This window comes from Rhamphochromis sp. 'chilingali' (genome assembly GCF_963969265.1).
Source record: "Rhamphochromis sp. 'chilingali' genome assembly, chromosome: 6".
Lineage (NCBI taxonomy): Eukaryota > Metazoa > Chordata > Actinopteri > Cichliformes > Cichlidae > Rhamphochromis > Rhamphochromis sp. 'chilingali'.
The window spans coordinates 13,874,574-13,885,700 of NC_137933.1; the positions used below are offsets into that span (position 1 = coordinate 13,874,574).

At 44.1% G+C, this 11,127-nt stretch overlaps 2 protein-coding genes across 2 annotated transcripts; one reads left to right on the top strand and one right to left on the bottom strand.

Annotated features, from left to right (window-relative positions):
* Positions 1-2,645: 2,645 nt before the first annotated feature.
* On the bottom strand, positions 2,646-8,322 carry tmem208 (transmembrane protein 208). Its single transcript, XM_080884427.1, has 6 exons — positions 8,166-8,322; positions 4,953-5,048; positions 4,614-4,673; positions 4,381-4,517; positions 3,408-3,492; positions 2,646-3,322 (listed from the first exon to the last, which is right to left on the bottom strand). Exons 1-6 carry the CDS (start codon positions 8,169-8,171, stop codon positions 3,185-3,187), a joined length of 522 nt encoding a protein of 173 aa, XP_080740553.1. The 5' UTR covers positions 8,172-8,322; the 3' UTR covers positions 2,646-3,184.
* A 36-nt stretch (positions 8,323-8,358) lies between these two features.
* Positions 8,359-10,774, top strand: LOC308398043 (stomatin-like). The gene has a single exon (XM_080884426.1). It carries the CDS (start codon positions 8,506-8,508, stop codon positions 9,358-9,360), a length of 855 nt encoding a protein of 284 aa, XP_080740552.1. The 5' UTR covers positions 8,359-8,505; the 3' UTR covers positions 9,361-10,774.
* Positions 10,775-11,127: the final 353 nt, after the last annotated feature.

Here is an 11,127-nt window from a genome sequence, read left to right on the forward strand (position 1 = left end):
ATGTATGTCCCCGCAACATGAGCATTACAAGCACACAAACAAACCGACACACCCACGCAGAGTCAAATGCAGCAGGAATTCTCGACGGCCTTTTAAGGCCACGGCGGGAGACGTTAACGCTGCCTCGCCGGTGACATCTTTATGCTCGAAGATGATTCTTATTAGGAAAAGAAATCGCAGCGATCGTGGTCTAAGTGAAAAATTAGCGCCATAAACCTCGAGCCGTCCGTAGTGTGTGGCTCGGTTTAGTCAAAACAGGACTGGACTACACCCACGGCTCTGCCAAACACACTGAGAGCTCTGATTCTGTTTACACAGCGGAGGCTGAATGCTCAAGGAAACACACTCAACATCGCGTGTAATTGCTTTGTAAGTGATTCTCTCGCTTGACTTCAAAGACGAGAAGAGCCGCAGTTCAAGGGTCAGAGGCTCGACTGCTGCCCAAATGCTCCCAATTTCCTGTTTCGTCTAGTGGCGTGAGCCCAAAGGGAGCCACAATGTGATGGCCACCTTCTGCTCAAGGCGAGGAGTCAAGAAGCTCCATTTGTGTCTGCTCATCCTTCTGTTAATCTCATGATTGTTGAGCTCGTGCTTTTTTCCTTTCCTCTCCGAGTTTATGATGGGTTTAAGCCTTTTAAAGGTTATACCATACAAAGTTACACAAGAAGCCTATGGAATGCAGCTTTAACTCCCTTATTTCATCTTGTCAGGATAAACCCTGTTTTACTGCCACGGTAAACAACATCCTCGCTCTCCCACTCTTTCCCCCCCCTTCCATCTTAAATCAGCAGCTGCGATAGGGATGTTCACATGCAGCACTGTGCTTTTTTCCATACTGTTGTACTTTACAGTAAAAAGCGAGACGACTTCATGTTATAGAGAAAAGGGGAAAGTTTGAGCCTGCAGAAAAAGACGTTTTCCTGTCTGTCTCAGGTTTCTCGCTGAACTCGCTGCACGGTTAGAACGAACATCAAATTTCGGTACATCTTATTATAGAAAGCACAACAGTCAGAAAACACAAAGTACACATGCAAGCCCCTTTGGGGGGGGGGGGGGGGGGGGGGGGGTTATGTGCGTGTGAGTGGCCCCGGCACTAAATTACACTGCAACATGCTCCCTCTCAAAGCCCACATCTGGGATTGGCCTTGACAACTGGATGCTGTGCTGCTCTAATTTTGGTTACTTTTGTTTATAACCCTATAATAGAGACAGTACAGGACCACAGGGCTGGGATGAAGGAGGACAGGACACAGGCAAAGTAAAAGCAGTTATTTTTAAAAAGCCTGTGGGGACACTGACTTTTTAGGAAAAGCATGAAGTTATATAAAATAAATAAAGCTGGTTAAATTCATTTTTGGGGGGTTTGTTTTGTTTGTAGATGCTTTTTCTCTTCTGTTTCCTTATAAAAGGATTCACACCATCACAGCAGTTCCCCGTCAAACCCGACGACTGCAGGTCGTAGCTTGTTGCGTTGGGTAAGCATGAACAGAACAACAATGCCAATCTGTAATTACACTGGAAGCAGATCAGGGCTTTGCCAGCCTACTTGCGCTCTTTGGAGTTTCAACATAATCACTAAATTCACTTTACTAGCAACGGTTAGATGGTGCAGAGCAGGCTTTTAAACCAACAGCATCTCATTTCTCAATTGCTGCTGACTCGGGTCACATTTTTTCAGTCTTCTGTCGTCCAGCTTTGGTGACAGTGTGGAAACTGTAAGCTCAGTTACCTGTTCTTAGGACAGTGTGATCTTCTGCTGCTGTAGCCTGTGTGCATCCAGGTTCAGTGTTCACTGTTCGGAGGTGCTCTTCTGCATACCTTGGTTTTAATGAGTGGCTATCTGAGTTCAGCTCAGCTCAAAGCCGTCTGGTCGTTCTCCTCTGACCTCCAACATCAAGGCATTTTCACCCAGAGAACTGCTGCTTACTGGATACTTTCTCTTTTTCCAAACATTCCCTATAAACTCCACAGATGGTTGTGTGGGAAAACTCTAGTAGATAAAATCATCCCTGTTGCCCGTTCTGATGTTTGATTTGAACTTCAGGAGGTCCTCTTGACCACATGTTGAGCTGTTGCCACGTGATTGGCTGATGAGATATATTCATTTACAAGCAGTTGAACCCAATTAACCTAATGAATTCGCTGGTGAGTGGATGTGAGTTGAGAACAAGCTTAAAAACTGTATCATAGTTAGTTTGAAATAAATGGATGTCATGTGGATAATAGTACTGTTAGTTGTTTTATATAAGAGTTTCTGTAAACCATTTTCCTCCTCTGGCATTTCACAAAATGAATTCGTGAATTTAATAATCCTTATTATAACCGACCATTACAATTACTCATGTTTCTCTTTGTCTAAACTAGGCCATGAATATTTGATTGCAAATGACCGTGTCCTATGTGGATCATCTGGCTTCAGCTTTTGCCAAACATGACATTTTTCTTCTTCTTGGATTGATTTTAAAATCCGACATTTCTCTGAGAGTTACATTTTAAACCCATGAAACACCTGTCAGGTTTATTTACACCAAAACCAAATTTTAGTCTCGTAAGGAAACTGATAATCATCTCTCAATCCTTTAGTCGCGTTTAAGCCAAACATTACGTCTGCAAATAAATAAAATTTTAAACTCGAGACACTGAAGGAAGATTTCTTTTGTTTATTGCAAAATTGTTTCAATTTTCTTATTAAAACTCACTGGCATTCAGTTGATTTGACGACAGCAATAACTCATAAACGTCTCTTGATTCTCCGATGAATGCTCACAGTTTTTGAAAAATAAAACAAACCGTGCACCACAATAAAAGCGGCACTGACAGATTCAAAGAAATTTGGACTCATCTTGCTGTGGAACTGAAATCTGACTCACTGTAACTCAAACCTGCATGGGACAGCGCAGCAGCATTGTGCAACAGCAAAACCCCTAATCTCTGCCTGGGGACAAATTACATTTGGGCTGTAATATTATCTAAATAAGGAATAATTTGTTTCATAACTTCGGGAGAAAACTCAATCACAGGAGAGCAGAAAGAAAGCAAACACGGAAAACGAGATTCCACAAGATCAGATCTGGATTGAGTTTAATTTAATAACTAAATTTCTTCCTGAATAACTTATGAATTCCTCGCCATCTTCTAGATTAGATTCTGCGTATAAAAATACTGCTTCGCCTGCTCTGCAGCATCAGAATCGTCTCATCTGCCTGCGCTCTTGTCTTCTCTGCTTCTTCTCGTTCACCTCCTCCGGCGCCGACGGGCTTTCTGCCATAAACCAGGGACCCAGGAAGTTTACCCACAGCAAGTAGAGGGCACGGGCCGGGGCCTGGCACACACACACAGGACAAACTTAAATTATGACGTGTGTGGAAAACAAAATGAAAAGAAGTCGGGACTACAAAAGCTCTTACCAGCAGCCAGAGATACCAGAAGTAAGAGGAGATGGTGCTGAGCACTTGCACTATGGCTGTGAGCAGGATCACGTCCTTCAGGTGTCTAAAACCAGAATTAATCATCACTGAAAAAGAACATGTGACCACAGCAAAGGACACAGAGCTCTCATCAGGCCGCCTGGACCTTTGCACACGTGCCACGGTTCAGGTGGTTTCCAGCAAATGTTTCACCTCGGGCTCCTCGAGGCGTTACAGTAAAGCCACATTCACAGTCTCATCTTGGAGTCTCGACATGGAGTACAACCACATGAATGTCTTTTGGGGTTTTTTAAAGTACAAGCGTGTTACTGGCAACACTCCTGACCTCAGGCGCCACCTTCAGGCCTGCACACTGGACTCTTCCTATGTTTTCATCCGCAATGAGGTTCCTCCTCACAAAAAAGTCAGGTCGGGCAGACACAGAGGTTGATGATTTGTGATGGACAATTTAGAGGTCCATCACCACTAGAGATTCTCTATTGATGTCTGGAGAACACGGCGTTGTACGGGACAGCAGCCAAATCTAAATCTGGTGAAGCCTTTGCTTGAAATTGAACTACTTTTATAAAGCGCTCAAAAAGATGAAGGAGCACTTTTTAATCAGACTATAGCATCAAGTCAGTTAAAGTTGTGGGATATTGATCTGGTCAGGATGTTAATCGGTTTCAGCTGCTTTGGTCTTTATGAAATTATCAACAGGTGCACTAGAGGGGCGACGATGAGCCTCCTTTCATTTGTTGAGCAGTATATTAATTGTGTCATTTTTTTTTTTTTCAAAGACAAAAAATGCTGTGAGAGCTCATGCATGTTGTTAAGTGGAAAAACACCAAAAACTCTGTTTAGTTTCCACAATGCACAAGTAGGACAGATATACCACCGCACTTCAACAAAAGCTGGAAATGCCTCACACACCTCACTGGACGGTGTGAGACATCTTGGAGGGATGACTTACTCTGCCATTCCCTGCTCCATGTTTAGGTCTATCCCTCCGTCCAGGAGACTTCCGTCGTCAGCAAACGCCGGCTTGGCCATGGCTGCCATGGAGCGGTAACTCCCGACGTACACCGCCAACGCGAACACGAGCAGCAACTGCCAGAGGAGTCGTAGAAGAGTTTTAAAGCCAGAAACATTCAATCCTATCTGCGGACATTCACAGTTTAAATTATGGTCTTTAAATAAACTCACCCATGTCCAAAATGTGGACGAACTGTAGAAAACCAAGAAATTTACAGCGGCGTATATCGCCTGCAGAGGAGCACAAGAGACCTGCGATCACTATTTCAAACAAATTATGAATTACATTTTTTAAAATAAAAAATGCACCTAAATCAATATATAAACACCCAAATCCTACAGTCAGGACTTAAACTGATATTAGATCTGAGTGTCCCAAATAGTCAAAGCCTCAGAAAATGAAGTGTGAACACACTTTGATCCCCTACGAATCAATTTCTCACCCTGGAGACCCTGTAAAGGCCTGAAAACATGACTGAAAACATCCAAAAACAACACAGGGCCTCTTACATTCGCTCCGAGGATGACTCTCGTGTAGAACTTCAGAGTGGCTTCATTCTCCTCGTAGATCTGCTTCTTTCCCTTCGTGCCAACTTTACCTTTGGGCTGATGGGCAAAACACAGAGGGCAATGACAGCGTTACCATACGTATCCAAGCATTTTAATTAAGGCAGGCGCAAAAGCTTTCAGATACTTCTTTCTTACTGTATGGTGTTTGGCTGGATCTATCAGCTTCTACCATAAATATCTGAAATAGAAGAACTCAACTCATCTAAAGCACCAATGTGTGTACGTCTTCAGAGTTATTAGATCTACAACTAGGTAGGGAACAATGTCTTAAAATGAGCAGGTAATCTTAGCGAAGATGTCACCTCTGGACTCGAGCTTCTCTCCAGTGATGATAAAGCACCACAAGACAGTAACACAGTGGTTGTTCCACTGGCCCCACTTACATTTGGACATAAAGCATATGGACTAGGGCTGTGCGATATGACCAAAATCTCATATCCCAATATAAAACATCTATCGTCCCAATAACGAAAAAATGTAATATTTTCTGTAAATTCTGTGACTCTCGGGTAGGTGAATTGTCTCCAGCTAGGCGTCGCTTACCTGGAGTAGAGTGTTTTAACCGATGCATGAAACTACACATTTTTAGACATTTTAGACACTTTTAGACAGGTTGTAACGTTCGCCGTTTTCTTTGTATTTATTACACGGCGTGCTGCAGGGAAAAGCCTGTTCTAACGTTTGAGTCTAAGGTTTATTTTTTAGCACCTGACGACTCTTTTTTTGCTTCTCATCCGTCAATACTCTGCATACTTTTTCACGTGATTCCGTTTATTTTGAAAGGTCTCAACAGGATCTTGAGCTTTATTGTGAAAGGTTTATGTGGAAATAAACAAGCGGACATGCGATGGTTTTACCGTCGTTGTTGCTAACAACAACGCATAAAAACAGGCGCTTGTCCATCCGTAGTGTTGCTATATAAAATATAAGAGAAAGAGAAAACTTTAAGAAATTAATATAGCCACTACAGTGACCATCAAAATAATGAAAAGATATTGCCGTAAACAGTTTATTTTGCGACACCACGAAATAAACGATAGCGTAAAATGAAACGATAGACGTTTTTATATCGTCATCCGATATATATCGTTATATGAACAGTCCAAATTTTGGACTACACTTCATTTTCCCCAAAATTAATGTAAACACTTTAAAGCACATTTTTCACGCTTTTCCAACCAGCCAGAGGCCAGCCAAGTATTGTGAGTTTTCGAACACCTCTGGTTAAGAAATAGCATTAAAAAAAACGCCGTTTAATTATTCAAAAAGGGCGCCTTTACTCCTCGCAAAGGGGCGATAGAAAACCGTTCAGTGCCTTTGCAATCCCCAAAATGCGCTGTTATGATGTCGGGGCAGCATGGGTATGTGCAACTTGTTTTTTTGCGGATGCCATGATGCTGACCCTACCACGATGCCGCCCTGGGCAACTCCCCATGTCGCCCATATCTAAGACCGCTACTGGTTGTACGATTTACAAATGCATGAGCATACACTCAGAACGTTAATTCACTTCTTCAGTCCATTAAATACGACGTTACTATGATATAAAAACAAAAACAAAATTAGGTTAAAAAAGTGCGTCCTACAGAAGGAACACAGATTAAAGCTTCCACTCACATGAAACCTTTTCATTATGTTTTCAACTGATGATATCTGACATGATGCACAATAACTAAATATCAGTGTAGGGGTACAGTATCAGTAATGAATGAAGTGTGAAGGTTTTAGCAGATAAATGTAAACGTCTTTGTCAAGATCAATTTTGTCTTCAATGTAAAATATGATTTTAATGCACATTTTTATGTGATTACATTAAAAGTTTGCCTTTGCTCTGTTTATTGTTCCCTCTGCAAAAATACAGGCCCGAATCAAAAGATGTTTAAATACCTTCTTCTTCTTCATCTGCCTCCATCTCACCCTATCCCTAGCATCCCCCTTTATCACACCAACACTCTGTGCGTCCTCCTTCACTACATCCATGAACCTTCTCTGTGCTCCTGCTCTTTTCCTCCTGCCCGGCAGCTCCATCTTCAGCATCCTTTATTAAATATATCCTCTATACATGTCCGAACCATCTCAGCCTTGCTTCTCTAACTTTGTCTCCGAACTGCTCGACCTGTGCTGTAACTCTGATGTACTCATTTCTAATCTTGCCCATCCTGGTCACTCCCAATGAAACTCTTAGCATCTCCATCTCAGACACCTCTACCTCCTGCTATTCTTCAGCCACAGATCATCCCTGACACTCATCTCCACCTGCTCTACTCTCTTCTTCACCTCTCTCCGTTGTCTTGTATGACTGACTCCAGGTATTTAAACTCATCTACCTTCAGTATCTGTCTGATGCAGGGCAGTGCGTCAGCAAGAAGGTCCTGCGTTCAAACCTTTTGGCTGGCTGGTGCCTGTCTGTATGAAACGCTTCTCCCATACTGCCGATACCAATTCTTTTAACCTGTACAGGCAGCTTATGTAGGGGAGAGCGGTGTGTCATGATTTATGACATGAATCATCATCAATTTGCATATTCTGAACACATTTTAGTGACCACCAAATCACTGTGATTTTTACTTAGTAAAATGAGTTAACACAACAAAACACACCTTTCAGCTTTTCATGTATTTTGGGGACCTGGAGTGTAAATGTGCCTGTCTTTAAAGCACTTTGGGCTTCAGGGACAGGGCAGCTTCTGTGGTATCAATGTGGCCATAAGGTGTAAATAAAATAAAACAGACATGGGACTCAAAACGAAAAGGTTCAGACATTTTTTCATAGTGTATATTTGAGGTATTTCTCTTTAATTTCCCCCCATAATTATGATAATAATTTAACACAGCTGAACTGAATCGGATAGAAACAAAGTATCCGCGCTAGTGTCCAATACCAGCGTCGGTATCGACACTCCCGATACATGGATCGATCCCTTCCACCAGTACTGCATAGCAGCACGCGTGAACGAAGCCGGGGTGGGAGAGATCAAACGTGAGAAAGTGACAGAAATTAGATTCTTGTGTTGAGTTTGTTTTCACGCCATCGCAGAACAAACCGCAGGCTTCTGATGCTCTCTGCAGCTGAGTCGGTGCATCAGCTGCGGTACAGCATTGAGGAAATGTGGAAGTGAACTACTCAGCTCTGCCGCATGTGTGTGTGCCTCACCGCCATTCGCTCTCCGGACCGGTGCTGCTGCTGCTCTCCTCCGCTGCCGTCTTCTTGGACATCGACCTCCGAGCCGCCGCTGCCGCTCTGCTCGTTACTGCATTAAACCCGTCCAGACTCTTGAAACACATCAGCACTCACGGCTTGTGTGGGGAATAGCAACACATCCGGCGCACGATTATGGCATCATCAGCTCCATTTCCGTCTCCCGCGTCTTTGCGTAATCGTTGTGTAGTTTTTTTCTGTTTGTGTTTTTTCAGGAGTGCGCAGCAGCTGCTCCAGTAAACTACTGCCATCTTTACCTCAGCTTAACAGTTAGTTCAGATTTTGGGCCCAGACAATGGCTGGCGACAACGAGGACACCGCCCTGAAAGAAGCCAGGAGACGCGAGCGTCAGGTAACTTTGGAGAATACTGACTCGGACATCGGGTTTTGCGGCTGGCTGCTGGTCGGCCTCTCCCTCCTCCTCGTGCTGCTCACCCTGCCCTTATCTATCTGGATGTGCATCAAGATCGTGAAGGAGTACGAGAGGGCCATTATCTTCCGCCTGGGGCGCATTTTGCGTGGTGGAGCCAAAGGACCGGGTTTGTTCTTCATCGTGCCGTGCACCGACAGCTTCATTAACGTGGACATGCGCACCATCACCTTCGACATCCCACCTCAAGAGGTTCTGACCAAAGACTCGGTGACAGTGAGCGTTGATGGCGTGGTCTACTATCGCGTCCAGAATGCCACCCTGGCTGTGGCCAACATCACTAACGCGGATGCAGCCACGCGCCTGCTGGCCCAGACCACCCTGAGGAACGTGCTGGGCACCAAGAACCTGGCCGAGATCCTGTCCGACCGCGAGGAGATCGCGCACAGCATGCAGTCGTCACTGGATGACGCCACGGATGACTGGGGAATCAAGGTGGAGAGGGTGGAGATCAAAGATGTGAAGCTGCCCCTCCAGCTCCAGAGAGCCATGGCGGCTGAGGCAGAGGCGAGTCGCGAGGCCAGAGCCAAGGTGATCGCCGCCGAGGGGGAGATGAACGCGTCGCGGGCGCTCAAGGAGGCCTCCCTGGTGATCGCAGAGTCTCCGTCCGCCCTGCAGCTGCGCTACCTGCAGACCCTCAACACCATCGCTGCCGAGAAGAACTCCAGCATCATTTTCCCGCTGCCGCTGGAGATGATGCAGGGCCTCATCAAACACTGAGGAGGCTAAAATCCACACACTAACACAGCACGGATCACCTGACATATTACACAGTCCCTCCCTCTGTTAGGCATTCCTCTGTAACCATCAGGTAACCGAGTGGGCTTATTTTCAAGGTTTCCTATTAATAAGCCACGAATTAGTAATTATTGGTGTGGCACAGCTGATAGAAAGTTATTATATATAACACTGCTGGGGTGGGTTTTATTGTGAATTTCCACTTGTGGTGTTTTGCAGTGAACCATGGCAAACACACCTACAGCAGCCCGATTTACTGCTGTAGAAGCCTTGAGGCAAAGCCTAAGCCAAACCCCTTTTTTACATAGCAGGGATTGAAACCCATAATTAATTATATTAGGGCATTTTACAAGATATGTCATAGATTAAGAAATAAATAAACTGGGATGAACACAAATAGAGTCATTATATTAAAAAAAAGCAGTCATAAATGACTCCAGTCTGTCATTTACATAGCTCTGTGGCTGTGGAATTAAACCACTAGTGCTAAGATGATGCTTGGTGAGTTGCTCCCTGTGGTTTATAATACACTGCATTGAGACGGTGGCATTTTTATTTCCTTCTTTCATCTGAACCTAGCCTGCTGTGTTTAACCAGCAGCAGCACTCACACATAGATCAGGAAATAATAACTATATTTTCTTTTAGCAAAGCAAGTTTGCTCACTTCACTTTGCTGTTTAGCTGACCAGCCTCAGCTCTCCATCAGCTCTTGTCCATTCAGCATGCTCGCTCAGTCAGTCCAGAGCCGGAGGTGCCAGACGCCCAGCAAAATCTCCAGCGGCTGGCTCGGCGTGCCTGCCAATAGCTGACCGCTGACTGAATTCGGAAATTGTGTATGAGCCTTAAACCAAATCAGCGAGAGTGCAGTTTAACTCTTATCTTGTTACATTTTGGTTACAAATGTAGAAATTGTGAGTTTAAGTGCCTGATAGATATGTGGTCTACAGCTGCACACACACACACACACACCCTGGTCTATATATTTCTCAGCACTGGTACAGCTGCCAGCATCTCAGTGCTGCAGTTATTTAAAGTGTTTTCATTATATAAGTATTCTGACTGTACTGTCTGTTACTATTGCCAAAACCTTACTGAATGTGTTTTAGACTAATTTTAAGTGTAAAACTCAGACTAACCTTAGACCTGACATCATCGTTGTTACCTTTACCTTTAGTCTCTCCCGCTCGTTGGATGTGATTGTGAGGATGAAGGACAAAAAGCTGACATGTTTGTGTGAAATGTTGAATTTGGGCTTCAAACCTTGAATGCCGTGAATATTGTTAATGTAATGTATTCCACTTCGCTCCACTGACCATGAAGAAGCAGGGAGTCGTGTTTGAATAAGCTGGTCAGAAAGCGAGGATCAGTCAGAGTTACCAAGTAATTATACAGAAACATACACACACACCTTTTCTCTAGTTGCCACTATACTACTACATTATAAGCTGAAACAAGTCGATGGTTGCTGAACTTGTGTGTTTACTCTAAACTCTCTAATGATCCACAGCATGTAACGGGTGGACAAGCGGTTCAAACACCCACAGATTCATCTGACACAGTCAGAAGATGGGCCTGAGCAGCCACACCTCATTACATGGCTGTCAGTTGTTTCTTTTATCTTGTTCATCCCGTCAACCTGTGTGGCTTCATTGTCTGCTTAGGTGAAGCAGAGGCTGTAAATCTTACAACCAAAGGCCTTAATGTACTGACATGTATTCATTTTACAGTCCAGTATCACTCTATGCACT